General features: G+C 34.9%; 1 protein-coding gene across 8 annotated transcripts in view; it reads left to right on the top strand.

The window, feature by feature from the left end:
* Window positions 1-15010, top strand: part of LOC128217069 (membrane-associated guanylate kinase, WW and PDZ domain-containing protein 3-like) — a 99814-nt gene that overhangs the window by 67549 nt on the left and 17255 nt on the right. For 7 of the 8 annotated variants that reach the window (XM_052923924.1, XM_052923918.1, XM_052923921.1 and 4 more), the window contains 7 exons: window positions 2322-2369; window positions 7168-7359; window positions 7542-8162; window positions 9941-9975; window positions 12244-12259; window positions 12880-12918; window positions 13786-14738. In XM_052923924.1, coding sequence (XP_052779884.1) covers window positions 2322-2369; window positions 7168-7359; window positions 7542-8162; window positions 9941-9975; window positions 12244-12259; window positions 12880-12918; window positions 13786-14738 — 1904 coding nt within the window. The remainder of the gene's footprint in view (window positions 1-2321; window positions 2370-7167; window positions 7360-7541; window positions 8163-9940; window positions 9976-12243; window positions 12260-12879; window positions 12919-13785; window positions 14739-15010) is intronic. The other variant, XM_052923919.1, reaches the window with a different exon arrangement.

Here is a 15010-nt window from a genome sequence, read left to right as displayed (position 1 = left end):
AACTAAGGTCATTTTACTGAAGCGACTAAGGTCCTTATACTGTAGCAACTAAGGTCTTTACTCAAACAACAAAGGTCATTTTACTGAAGCGACTAAGGTTTTTACTCAAACAGCAAAGGTCATTTTACTGAAGCGACTAAGGTCTTTACTCAAACAACAAAGGTCATTTTACTGAAGCGACTAAGGTCTTTACTCAAACAACAAAGGTCCTTATACTGTAGCAACTAAGGTACTTTACTTAAATAACTAAGGTCATTTTACTAAAACGACTAAGGTACTTTACTTAAACAACTAAGATCCTTTTACTGTAGCGACTAAGGTACTTTAATCAAATAACTAAGGTCCTTTTACTGAAGAGTCTAAGGTCCTTTACTCAAACAGCTATGGTCCTTTACTGAAGCATCTAAGATCCTTTTTCTGAAACGTCTAAGGTACTTTTAAAGAAGATGGCCAAAAGGTGTCGTCATTCAATCATACAGGGTAAATTAGTGTAAAATATAATACATGATATGAATTGAAAAGTATTTGAATAGCTGTATAATTTGCACATTATAGGACAATCATGTTGTTTGCCAAGCATTGTAACATATTTGCATGAAAAGCCATGGTTATTTGTTCATTTCTATAGACCTCGCTTGAATGATATGTGTTTCGCTTTAATGTAATATTTCATTATATTAATAAGTGATTTGAAAAAAAGAATGCTGTTTCTAATCAATAATGTAACTATTTGTTTTCTTCTATTTCTGATAATGTGGAGTTTTAATTTCCAAACCAAATTTTAGTTTTGAATTCACCTGGAATTGTAGGAGTCGGCATCGTTTTAAGTGTTAGCGAAGTCATATAATATATAAATAGAAAATATCATGTTTTCTTTTGCAAATAAATGCTGAAATCTTTCAAATTTCCTGAACTTTTTTATTAAATGTTAATTTAATTCCATTGTCATTTTGCAATAATATTTGTAAATAAATCTGATGACAACTTTTTGTACAGTTAAAACGAATTGTACAACTGCTGCTGTTTTATATTACACTTCTAAATGGTGTCAATTCTTAGTATCGTCCCAAATTAGGGTGAAGTGCTTTTGACTTTTTTTTTATTCAGAAAACACTGGTTCTGAACTTATTAACTAACAGTCAGCCAGGGGCTGAATTCAATATCATTCTTATTCTTAACCTTAGACATGCCTCAGTGATCCATTCAGTCTATTGGTCAGTTATTTTTACAGTCCAATTAAATCACTCCTATCCTTAGATATGCCTCTTGTGATTACATTCAGTCTATGGGCCAGTTATTTTTACAGTCCAATCAAATCACTCATATCCTTAGATATGCCTCAGTGATTCCATTCAGTCTATTGGCCAGTTATTTTTACAGTCCAATCAAATCACTCATATCCTTAGATATGCCTCAGTGATTCCATTCAGTCTATTGGCTAGTTATTTTTACAGTCCAATCAAATCACTCATATCCTTAGATATGCCTCAGTGATTCCATTCAGTCTTTTGGCCGGTTATTTTTACAGTCCAGTCAAAACTCTTAAAGCTGAGTTAGATCTAAGATTGATATTGAATACAGCTCCAGGGGTCAAGCTAGACTAAATTGATAAGTTAGATAAAATAGTTTGGAAAAATTCAATTTTACTATATATTTTTATATATCGGCATGAAATAACTTGTTTGGGGGCTAAAATAATTGATGCATTTTGATAATTATCAAACTAAAAAATTGAAAATAAGTCCATTCATTGAAATAATAATTAGACTTAATAAGTCAATTCCTTAAATACTGCTTTGCATCAACACATTAAAAAAGCTCTTTATATAAATTTCAAAAATTTGAGCAAGCCCGGAAAGATTTTTACCAGTGCACTCGCGGGCTTGCGGGCTTGTGCTAAAGTACACCCTGTTACTTTTCCTAGTCTCTCTCTAGCTTGATCCCACGTGTTAAAGGCCAACATGTTCAACATTACTCTGTTGTAACTAACTATCCAAATGTTTTAAGAGAGTTACAACATTGTTACCTTGAGCGAATGGCGTCCATCCAGGGGTGTAGCTAGCGAAATTGACAAATCCTGCACAGTGCAGAACATTGGATAGTTGCAAAAGTTAATGAAAATTATGGACAAAAATGGGGGAGGGGTGGAGTTTGGGAATGTTAGGGCAAAAGGGGGCGAGTGTAAGAAAGTAGATAGTGCGTAGCATCAACATTAACATTGGCCTAGCTACGCCCCTTCCCTCTATGTAACGGTGTGTGGCATGCAGTGGTTTACGCTACGTTTGATTTCGCAGCACGTTCTTGTCTCTGCTGTTCTTCAGCCTACCGTCCCCGATCCAGAAAACAGAAGAATCCTGCGAGCAAAAGAGGTTTGTGTTTATGTTTCACTCAGGCCTGAAAAAAAGTTGTGTTTCTGGATTCCTGACTGACCATTTATTTTAACAGCTATGACTGTAACGTTATTTAATGTTATTTTTAAAAATAGAATGGTCATTTCAAGGGGTTATGGCAAAATGGGTGTAAACTCGTTCTGTTATTATATATCAAGATATGCCAGTCTTGTGTTGATTAACTGATTTGTTAAATTTCCGCAAATTATACTGATGACTTATTTTTTACGAAATTTGGAACAATAAGTTATTGGTATTTCTTTTGTTTAAAAATTTATTGACATTCAGACTTTCTGTATTCTGTGCGAAACCAGAAACACAACTTTTTTTAGACCACACATACCCACCATTATGTTATTTTGTTATGTTCCGTGTTAAATTGTGCACCCGGGTCATTGAAAACTGAAAATAAACTAAAAACTAAAATGAAATAGGGGCGATTGCATCTCTAAACTGCATTCTACAGGGGTTCTTATGATCAGCATTAAGCTTGAAATCCGGATTGAACGCTTTATAATCTTCAGACATTGTACAGTTGTAAAGATTTTGGGTACATGTTTGGACTTTTGCATCTAAAACAGTAAAAAGTACCTTGAAATGAATATAAATGACTTTGGAAACAAAAGGGGACTTAAAAGTCTGTTAACCCTGCCTTAAGCAACAAATCCCTCATACTTAAAAAGCCCCTCCCACCCCCCCACCACCCCCCACCCCCCCTTCTTTTGCTGGATTAACAATTATAAGCTGTTATAACCCCTGATTCTGGGAGGAATTATTGTAGGTTGAATAAATGATGTTGGGCCTATTGTTCAGAACATTTTTAAAGTTCACTACGTTGTTTACAGCATCATTGTTAACTTTAAAAGGTGAACTATCTATGATGTGTTCATATTATTGAATAAAACACATACAGCTGCAATAGAAGTCTCAAATCTTGTTAGAAATACAGCTGATCACATGTCCGTTAGAAATACAGCTGATCACATGTCCGTTAGAAATACAGCAGATCACATGTCCGTTAGAAATACAGCTGATCACATGTCCGTTAGAAATACAGCAGATCACATGTCCGTTAGAAATACAGCTGATCACATGTCCGTTAGAAATACAGCTGATCACATGTCCGTTAGAAATACAGCTGATCACATGTCCGTCCATTAAAGTTAACAACGAAGATGTGAATGACGTTGTTAACTTAAACAAAATTCTGAACATTCGGCCCAATGTGAAAGCGAAAAGAAAGGTTATACATAAATACAGATACATACATTTATTTTTTAATACAAAAATGTGAATTATAACTAATATCAGAATTTAAGCAGCAATATTTTGGTGTACCAAAGTTGAGATTAGCTTACTTAAACTTAGGGTGCACAATTACAGTTAGAAAACTGTCACATTTAAACAAAATTGGGGAAGAAATGTTTAATTTTCTTTCGTCACAAACTTAATGAAATTTAAACAGGGCATTAGTAGTCTGATTTGATAAAATATTTGATAATTATGAAGAAAGTGTTTATTTATTTAAGGGGAATGGGGTGGATGGGGGGGGATTGTTTATAAAAAACATTTTTGCACTCAGAAAATGTAATTTCACTGTCTAACCCAAGATGCACCGAAAATATTATTTACTCACTGATTTTTACCCTGTCATGACATTTTCTGATCAAATGTTTCGTAAATGTCATGGGAAAGTTTCAATACATTTTAGTGGTAAATCTAAATTTTCTTAATGCCATACTTTCATTATTTTGCTACATATTAAAGTAAATAGAACTCTAGCCAGCATTGTAAAAAAACAGGAATTGAAGGAATTAAAATAATTGATGCCATATTTGATATTTATTCATATATTTAAGATAATTAAAGATACCACTAAAATTCATTTGAAATGGGCCCCAGAATGTTTTTTTGTTTGTTTTATGTATTGTATGCTTGATGCTATATTAATGCCGTTGATTTTATTTCTGTTTGTTGTTTTGGCATGTTATTTGTGCATTTTGATTATTGTTTTTTTGTATTTTGGTGAAGGGAGATCACTTACCCAGTGACTTGGTAGATTTTGATGTTGTTAGCTTATATTTGTTAGCTCCCTTTGTGTATGAGATATTTCTGAGAACTTTAGGTCAGATATGAATTTCATACAATTTTTTAAGACTTTTAAACTACTAACTTCATTTATCACTTTATATTTATGCCTTAAGTCACTAAAAATGTTGATTGAAACTTCAATTCCCTTGCACCCGAATAAAAATGGCTTGATTTTTTTGTCAAGTTATATTAAGAAGACATTAGAAAAAGCCAAAAACCGCATGCAAAAATCAATGAAAATAAGATTGTTTTTGAAGAACACAACCTTTAAAAAAACTACATGAAAAACAGAAAAAAATGCTTATTTAATTATAGTTGTTTTAACACTTTTAATCAATAACTTTTAACTATGTGAACAAAATAAAATGCTTTGGCGAGGAGTCACAGTTTTGATTAAATGGCACTAACCAATCCCTGTTATATGTATTGCCCATGTGTAAATGTTTTGCAGGGATAAAATAAAGGAAATTAATTTTCCAAGATTATTAAAACATCATTGTTGTTATAAGAATATTTTAATATCAAGGTTACATCTGCACTACATAAATTATGCATCAGAAAATTTAATATTTCATCTTCTGCGGATAACTTTGTAATACTAGACAAATCTGCACAGTTGCCAAGTGCAATTCAAAGTACTGAGAAAATCCTCAGACAAACTTATTAAAGGCCAATAAAATAAAAATAATGTTGCGGTTACTGTTACCTAAGGACCATATTTTTAGGCCCCTAATTTTTTTTTGTTGGGGTTGGGGGGAGGGATTAATTTTTTTTATTTATATATGTTATTGGAAATATAAACTGTATGGCACTATTATTAATACAAAGTGATACAGTCTACTTATATGTTTTTTCTTCCTTGGAAACATTAATGTCAGAATGTTTACATAAAGGTGCACGCCCATGTTATTGTAAAACGCACTTTTTTGTATGACTAAATAAAAGTGTGGCAAATCATTAGCTAAGCGTTAAAGCTAAGAAATACAAAAAGTTGGAACCCCTCGGCAAATGCTGATATTTGCTCAAATATTTGTCTTTGAAGACCACAATTTTCATCAGTGTTAAAAAGGCTAATAATCACTTAATAACTGCTTTGTTGTTGCGCGATTGGTTTATTGACATTATCATGACTGTGATGTTATCAATGTACTGTAAAGGGGTCAAATTTTTATATCTAGCACTTTTGGATAAGTTCTGGTGGCCTTATGGTTAAGGCGTCGGTTTTCTCAAAAAAATTGACTTGATCGGTGTGGGTTCGCGCCCCACTAAAACCAAAATACTTTTTTATACCATATGGTAACTGTATTTTTTTCTGCAAATTCAATATCATAGAGTGAAGTAATGATAAAATTAGTGTTTTCAGATGCGTTACTGGGAACAATAATTTTTGGTCCAAAAACTTGAGCGAGTACCTTTAAACCATACAATGATATACATACATCATACATAATCAATTGTTTTCCCTACCTAAGTAACCTATTCTATTTTTGTCCACAAAAGCAGTAATCAGGACATTATTTTTGTTTGGCTTAAAAGTAAAAATGTTCTAATGTTCTAATGTAATACTACGACATTTTAATTATTACTGTCTGAAGTTTTTATTTCTATGAATTTTCTGTCCACATGGACTGTTAACTGTTAACTGAAAAAAATAAAAAGTAAAAGTGTCTTTGATATTTTGCACGTTCATGGTAAATGACTATAAATAGAAAGAGAAGTCCTTTGTGTTATTTTATTACAAATATTCTGAAAGAGCTCCTGTTTCGAAATGAAAGGAATAGTTTGAACATAATTTGTTCCAACTGACTTTAAGTTTGATTATAATGTGTTTTCAACGGGCAAGGAATAAAATTATGGTGTCATATCTATTAAGTTGTTAAACTGAAATTCTTAGTGGTTAAGTTATAGTTAGATGACATGAATTAAAATCTTAATGATTAAGAATGGTAAGTAAGCGTAGCAGACGAGCCCTTAATAGTAAAGATTTAATTCAGGTTATCTTACTGACTTAGAATACAATCACATTGGCCGACACAATGTCAACGCCAAATCTGACGCAGGGATTGTGTATCAGATGAGTTGCAGTGGGAGGACCTTTTTTTTCAGCCGCCCCTTAAATTTTATTGACTCAAATAAAAGCGTTTTACCTAGGTCTGTATTTGTGATCGGTCTAGTACTGTCCGGGAACTACGTTTATTCTTACCTACGGTGTTTGTGTATAACATTTTCAGGTAAAGAAAAGTAGCATTGTTATGATTGTGTTCATGGATTGTGTAGAAATATGTGTGTATGGTTCCTTATGCAATAAAAAGGACTGTATACACATATTCAACGGTGAAACAGTCATTTTAGAAAAAAAACAACGACAAAATATGTCACCCCCTGCCCCCATTAAAAAAATAATTTTGGATAAAAATCTAGCAATGAATTTATATTAGCCTTACTCTGGCTGCGATAATTTTGAGGAATGACCAATTTTATTGACTGAGAAAACAACCACTAACGGAGAGAAGTGTTCTTATACTCTGTGGGTGCTCTTGTTATATTTGTTAATCATTTTTTGATTTTATGATTTTCACAGAAATGGATGGACATACAGATGGGGACAAAGGAAGTATCGTAAAAAATATGATATGTTTATGCTGTGTATATAAGCTGTTTCACACATTTTGGTATCCTGTTTCAGCTCTTGCAAAAAGGGTATTCGTTAAAAACCCCAAGGACTTGAAAGGGGAGGTATTCACAACCCGACTTTTAAAGGGCGAGCGAGGTCTTGGTTTTACGATCATTGGGGGAGATAACCGTGATGAAGAGTTCTTGCAGATTAAAAATGTCGTCAGGAATGGGCCCGCATTCGTCGACGGGAAATTACAAACTGGTACTTACTCTTCTTATTATAGTTCTTAAAAGCTGCACTCTCACATATTTTGACAACTGTTTTTATTTTTTGTATTGGAATGAGCCAATTTTTGTGAAAAATGTCTGAAAACCAGTGATTTTAGACTGTTGACAAAAGAACAGATTGCAGTTTTCATATTTATTTTTTATTCCGCTTGATAGGTGATGTTCTGGTGCGGGTGAATGGGCATTTAGTTCTGGGGTGCACGCACCAGGACGTGATACAGGTCTTCCAGACGATTCAGCCGGGTGACCACGTGGATCTCGAGATATGTCGGGGCTACACTCTCCCCTTCGACCCTGATGACCCGAACACCGAGATTATCACCACCATCGCCGTCGGGCATAACGACACTCGCGGCTCAAACTCACCCGCTTCATACAGCTCGCGAGAAAATGTGGACCGTAACGATATGTCATCGCGGAGTTTGAAATCGTTACCAGAACTTGTAAAGTCGGCTAGTATACATCAAGTGACAGATTACCCTACCAGCAGACCAAGTGATACTTCTAATACTCCTGACTTGATAGGGCCAGCGGAAATATTAACTATGGATATCGTGCGAGGTGATTCTGGGTTTGGATTTACGATAGCAGATAGTACGTACGGACAGAAAGTAAAACAGATATTAGATCGGCAACGGTGTCAAATATTACAGGAAGGCGACTTTATTCAGCAAATAAATGGAATTAGTGTGGCGGACATGAGTCATAGTCAAGTTGTTCAGGTGTTGAAGGAATGTCCGATAGGGGAGGCAACTGAGATTGTCGTTCAAAGGGGAGGTAAGTTGAGTGGTTTGTTATTTCTCTCTTTCAACGTCATGAGATTTCTCACTTTACTAAACAAAATTTTGTGAATTTAATGAATTTATAGATTGTATTTAATTTTAGGGCAAATCATGAAAGGCGTTTGTTATGTTGTCCTTTTTGACATGCTGAAAGCATTGTTTGTTTTATTTCCATCAATAAAGTGAAGTTCCCATTCAATATGGAAGTTTATTTAAATATGGATGTTCATGAATGACTTTGTTAGCTATTATTTGTGAAACTTTGTTTACACAGTCAAATGATAAAAACAAATAACATTTTTCTGAATAATACTCTTTGTTGGAATTGGTTTGTTTGCCTGGCGTGAAGTCAGAACGTAACAATTGGTCAATATTTACTCTGTGGGAATCTTCATAACTATTTGTTTGTTCAATTGATGACGAAGTCAACAATAATTTACATTACATTGACTAGCAAAATGGCCCCATATAGTGTTAAAAACTCAAGATAAAAAAAAAAAAAAATGAAAAAGAAATTTATGAAAAATATGATAAAAAGTTCTTTACGAAATTTCTTGTTGCCCTTAGTTTCATCTTTCTGGGATGTTTTTTTTTCGGAGGAAACAAGTCAGAGTTTTGTGATAGCCTTAATTGGTGTTGTCATTGTCGTTGTAGTTTTTGCCTAGTCCATAACTTAAAAAACGTTCAAGATATACATACAAATGAAAAATGCAACCCTAAGGCATAAAACAAAAATTGTTTGGTTAGAGTTACATCCTTTTCAAAAAAGGGTAGGTAGGCTTTTTTTTTTCTTTTTTTTATTAGGTTTATAGAATAATGTCATTTTCATCAAAGCGGAATGGTGTTAAAGTTATCTTCTGAGTAAGCATTTAAGGTTTTAAACTACATATAGAAAAGCAATTGAACAAAAAAATTATATCATTTTTTTATAAATTTTTTTTAGTTTATTTTTTCTTTTCAAACTGACTATAAAAACGGTAGGGTCGGCACCTATTCCGTAGGTAGGGTCGGGTAACCCAAACCAAATGTATTTTTTTTATAGGCCTAACCAAAACGATTATTTTTTGTTGGCCCTGGGTATTTCATAAAGGGAAATGGGGCCGAAATAAAACACTGCTAAAGGGATACATTTGTTTGGTGATACTCAGGGAAAATATTAAAACTCAAATTTGGTCACAGCGGTCTGCAGAGAGCATGCAGGATATAGATCTATAATACATGTGTCTATTTATTTCTTCTAAAATTGTTACTAGAAATGGAGAGTTTTAGAGGTATAATGTTTCACATTCTGCATGTTTCACGAGACAAGATATGACTAGCTTTTATGTCTATATTTGCTTCAGGGATATTGCTGGGGAAAAAAATGCACACACGTGTTCGGATATTTTATGTTGAAGTTAGAATGTCTCGGAAATTTCTCTGGTATCTGATATAATTGTTATGTCAATTTAAAAGGCTTTTTCTTTAAAGTTAAAAAAATGGAAATTGTTGTCTGTCATATATCGAATATTTTTTTTTGTGCTGCTGAGGATTTCTTAAGTGGAGGACTAATAAAAAAGTGAAAATTTACAAAAATAATATATAAACACATTACTATTTGTGGTGAGTCAGGTTTAATATGAAATCGATTCTGTTCGAGTTCATTGTATTGAAGGAAACATTTGGATTTATAATTCACATAAATCATTATTTCCTCATGTTTTAATTTTTCATCTTTTGAGGATTATTTTCAGAGAAGTAACAAGCATTCAATTTTCATTTATTTGTTTGCAGGTATTCCGGCCAAGGGCAGACGACAAAATAAAATGGTGAGACATCATTATATTTGTCTTATATTTCCTGAGTAAATTGGTATTACAATTTTATTGTTAATGGTTCTTTAAGCAAAATTAATTGAAATTTCTCTCTCAAAAAACTGAAAATGAGTATCATTAAATGTCAACAGAAATTCAGTGTTTTTTCCCACTTTTATAGTAATGGTGGCGGGGCTCTTTAATAGGGGAAATAAAGGGTCTTTGGCAAAAAGGAAAAAAATGCTAACATTAGATTCATATAATGTTAAACTAACTGTTTTTCAAACCTTTTTTATGCCCCCTTTTGAAAAAAGTGGGGTATATTGTTTTGCACATGTCGGTCGGTCTGTCTGTCTGTCTGTCGGTCGGTCGGAATACCAAATGGTTTCCGATCAATAACTTGAGAACGCTTTGACCGAGGGACCTCATACTTGGTATGTGTATTGGTCATCACCAGCAGATGAACCCTATTGATTTTGAGGTCAGTGGGTCAAAGGTCAAGGTCAGTGTGACCTTTACATGAAAAACGGTTTCCGATCAATAACTTGAGAACGCTTTGACCCAGGAACCTCATACTTGGTATGTGTATTGGTCATCACCAGCAGATGAACCCTATTGATTTTGAGGTCAGTGGGTCAAAGGTCAAGGTCAGTGTGACCTTTACATGAAAAACGGTTTCCGATATACCAAATGGTTTCCGATCAATAACTTGAGAACGCTTTGACCGAGGGACCTCATACTTGGTATGTGTATTGGTCATCACCAGCAGATGAACCCTATTGATTTTGAGGTCAGTGGGTCAAAGGTCAAGGTCAGTGTGACCTTTACATGAAAAACGGTTTCCGATCAATAACTTGAGAACGCTTTGACCCAGGAACCTCATACTTGGTATGTGTATTGGTCATCACCAGCAGATGAACCCTATTGATTTTGAGGTCAGTGGGTCAAAGGTCAAGGTCAGTGTGACCTTTACATGAAAAACGGTTTCCGATCAATAACTTGAGAACGCTTTGACCCAGGAACCTCATACTTGGTAGGTGTATTGGTCATGACCAGCAGATGAACCCTATTGATTTTGAGGTCAGTGGGTCAAAGGTCAAGGTCAGTGTGACCTTAACATGAAAAACGGTTTCCGATCAATAACTTGAGAACGCTTTGACCCAGGGACCTCATACTAGGTAGGCTTATTGGTCATGACCAGCAGATGAACCCTATTGATTTTGAGGTCAGTGGGTCAAAGGTCAAGGTCAGTGTGACTGTAAGCTGAAAAAAGGTTTTCTGATTGTCCATATTTTATTTTCTTATATAGTAGACAGTAGAAATTTATATGTCACTAAATGCATGAGTTGAAGTATCAGTTTTCAGTGAACATCTAGTTTAATTATGCCCCCCTTCGAAGCAGAGGGGTTATATAATTGCTTTGCACATGTCGGTCGGTCTGTTGGAAGACCAAAGCTTGTCCGAGTGATAACTCAACAATTCCCGGACCTATGGTCATCAAACTTGACATGAAGATTAGGTATGACCAGTAGATGACCTGCCTCATATGCATCCAATGACAAATCAGCTGTCATTTCAGTCCATGCATATTTCATTCAATTGTCCAAATATTTCTGGCAACTTGGCGCTCAGGGGGCATAATGTTTGACAAACATCTCTTGTTTTTAACAATCCTATCCATATATTCATGAATGGCACTATATTGCTACATTTGCTAAATGTTAAGAGATCAATGCTCCTCCAAAAAAAGGGATTTTTTCACCTGGTTAGGGATAAAATGTATACTTTTTAAGGAGGGGAATTTGGCCGAAAAAAAGACTGAAATTCCACTGTTTAACTCACTGTATTTAAGAGGAATGTGCTTAGGATATTATGTATTTGTTATTGTTTATTTTTGGTCTTCTAAATCATTAAGATCCTTGATAAGCAATAAATAAAAAGTATCTTAGTGTTTAGCGTGGAATGTCTCTATATTATAGCCAACACACTTGCGCAAACTTCTTAATAATCAAGTGAATAAAAAAGATTACTGACAAAATAAACCTTGGCAGTATAGCTTTTAAATGATTAAATAAGGATTGATCAGGCAATCCTGTATGCAGAGATGGGAGCATAAACACTAAAACTGAATGTGTTCAGAAGATTTTAAATGATTTAATTTTATACTCAAGTGTACATTTGAGGAATGAAACTCAATGAACTATTGCTTTGCTACCAATAAACTTATGATTTGTGTAAAGTTTGAGCAAAATGAGTCAATGTTTCTTTTTCATCTATTTTCAGAATGACTCAGCACAGGGTAAGCTATTTGTATAGGGTTTAAGTAATGTTGGGCTGCTGAAAAGGATGAAAAAGTTGTATTGTATTGGGCTGTGATGAACTTGAACATTTTAATAGGTTGCGACTACAAAATATGTAAAGTTTGTATGTATTTAAAGTCATATAATAAGTATTAATTAAAACAAAAGAAATATTTTTTACAGTCATAAGCATTTAATTCTTCGAGGGCAGAATGGTGATTTAATGCTGATCTCCATCAGCAGAAAGGTGCTACCAAAAATGACATGGTGCAGCACTTCTCCATAACTCGATCTAAATTACTATATTTGTAAATCAATTAAGGCAATCAGTCTTAATATACATGTATAAGTTGTAGTTTAAAATCAAGGTCAGAATTGCCTAGTGGTACAGATGTCCACCCCTCACCTAAGAGGTTGGGAGTTCAATCCCCACATAGGGAGCTGTGACCTCATAGCCTCTCAAAATGGACACCGGTATTGTTTTTTGTCCAGGGAAGGGACTTGAGAGAGTACTGATTCTATAAGCTATCATCTTTCTTAACAATCAAACTAAATGAAGTAAGTATCAACTAATAGAAATGAAAAAAATGTGAACTTTTTTTTGCATTTATTGATACAGGTGGGGAGCATGGTGAAGGATATATGAACATGTCCAGAGGTGAGTCGGTCTTGTATATATTCAAACTCCGCGCAGTGTTACTTCCCTTGCAGTACAGTAATCACTGCCTTCACAAATATCACGTGATGATAGATAAAACGGCACGTGATTGCAAAAGACTTTTGCCATATCCGACTGGCAAACTCACGATTGTGTCTTCCTCTGCAAGAACATGCCGCCAACATTCGATTTGTTTTGGTTTTGCTTGCAATCCTGGTTCAAAACGTTCGATACATGTCTGAATAGCTAACAACACATCCATGTTGATATTGTAATTTGTAAATCCTACTTTCAATTTGAAAAAAGACCGAACATTTCCGAATGTTTTTTTTAATTGTTATTTTTTTATAAAACATATTATGCCTATCAACTGGCGTAAAGTAATTATTTAAGAAAGGATATAAGAATAAATATATATGATTAAAAAAAATGCCATTAAAAGTTTTCATCCAATTTTGGATGAAAATCTTGTGAAGGCAGTGATTACTGTACTGCAAGGGAAGTAACACTGCGCGGAGTTTGGTATATATTGTGCTCGCTGTAGGGATAAAATGATGGCCAGTGATCGAGTTATGTTGTAGAAAGATTGTTACGACCGAGGTTGCCTATAATCAATTGTATAATCTTTGAATCAAATATCCCGCTGTGGTTGCTTTAAAAATTGTAGAAACTGTAAAAAATAAATGGCCAATGGTCTGAATGGAGTCACTGAGGCTTGTCTAAGGACAAGAAAGATATTGAATACAGCCTTAGCTATGTAATCAATTTCTATATGATCACACATCTTAATCATGTAAGTATTTTCCAGGGGCTTTAAGAAAGAGTAAATTATTTGTAAAAATTGACGGAACTTATCTTCATTTATAGTTCGAGATGAGCTTGATGGAACAACGTTGCCCCCAGAGATTCCACGGAGACCTAGGACGCCTTCCAATGAACAGCCGAGACCGAAAACTCCATCCGATTCCCGTCCGAAAACTCCGACCAGACTTGCTTTGCAAGGAGGTAACAGCGCTCGCCCGAATGTAAATATGAACGCGCCAAATAGTGCTCACTTACCACGTAGAGATTTCGCAGATAACTCTCGTGATTTTAGTCATGGTAATGAAGATAGTTTTAATGCAAATTCACGACCCCCTGTTGGACCAAGAGCTGATCCCTTCGGAAACATGAGGGTGAAAAGTAGTAATAATATGCACAATATTGATAGAGACCCCTATGGGCGGACAGACAGTGCTCGACCTGGTCAGTTTAGGAGTCGAACGCCCGGGCCAGAAATGATGCAGCGGTCACAGTTTCAGGATTATAGGCCTGATCCAAGCAGACCTAAAACACCGACAGCATCAGATATGCGAAGTAAAACGCCGACTCCTGGTGGGTGGAATGCGACAGGTGGCAATGCAGACTATGCAAGAAACAGTGGGTGGGGTAATAACAGTGTTCCTTTTAGAAATTATGATGTGAATTCTCGGACTTGGGGATCTAGTATTCCAGAGAATAGTGCCACACCGAATATGCAACGAAGGGATATTCCAGACTTTAATCGTGCTAATTCAACCGTTTCGGTGGGCGCCGGTCGCCCTCCAAGACAAAGCACATCGTTTGAGTCAGAAGACCCGATGTCCAGCAATATGTCACGTGTGCCTCGACGTCAGCAGTTTCAGAACACATCGTTTCCTGCCCCACAATCACCTAAACCATTCTGTTACCCAGGAAACACTGAAGACAATCCGAAATATATGGAAATGAACGTGACGCTACAACGACAGGACAGTGGGTTTGGATTTAGAATAATTGGCGGAACTGAGGAAGCTTCACAGGTATAGATTACTTTGTTGTTAGCATATATAAAAAAAATTATATGTCGTGTGAAAAAATACTGCTTTCAAAAATTGAGATCTGTTTCGATTTAGTATTAACTTAATGTTTTTTTGATTGATTATTGATTTGTTAGGGATTCATTCTTAGATTGATATTATTATTATGTTTACCTTGTCAGGGGTACGACTTGTTTAAGGACTCCAGGATTTACCTTGATCAGATTGCTCTACGCTCCCTTCCCCTTATATTAATGTTTTCCTGATAGAAAAAG

This window comes from Mya arenaria, chromosome 14 (assembly GCF_026914265.1).
Source record: "Mya arenaria isolate MELC-2E11 chromosome 14, ASM2691426v1".
Taxonomy (NCBI): domain Eukaryota; kingdom Metazoa; phylum Mollusca; class Bivalvia; order Myida; family Myidae; genus Mya; species Mya arenaria.
This window is presented reverse-complemented; position numbering and strand designations above follow the sequence as displayed.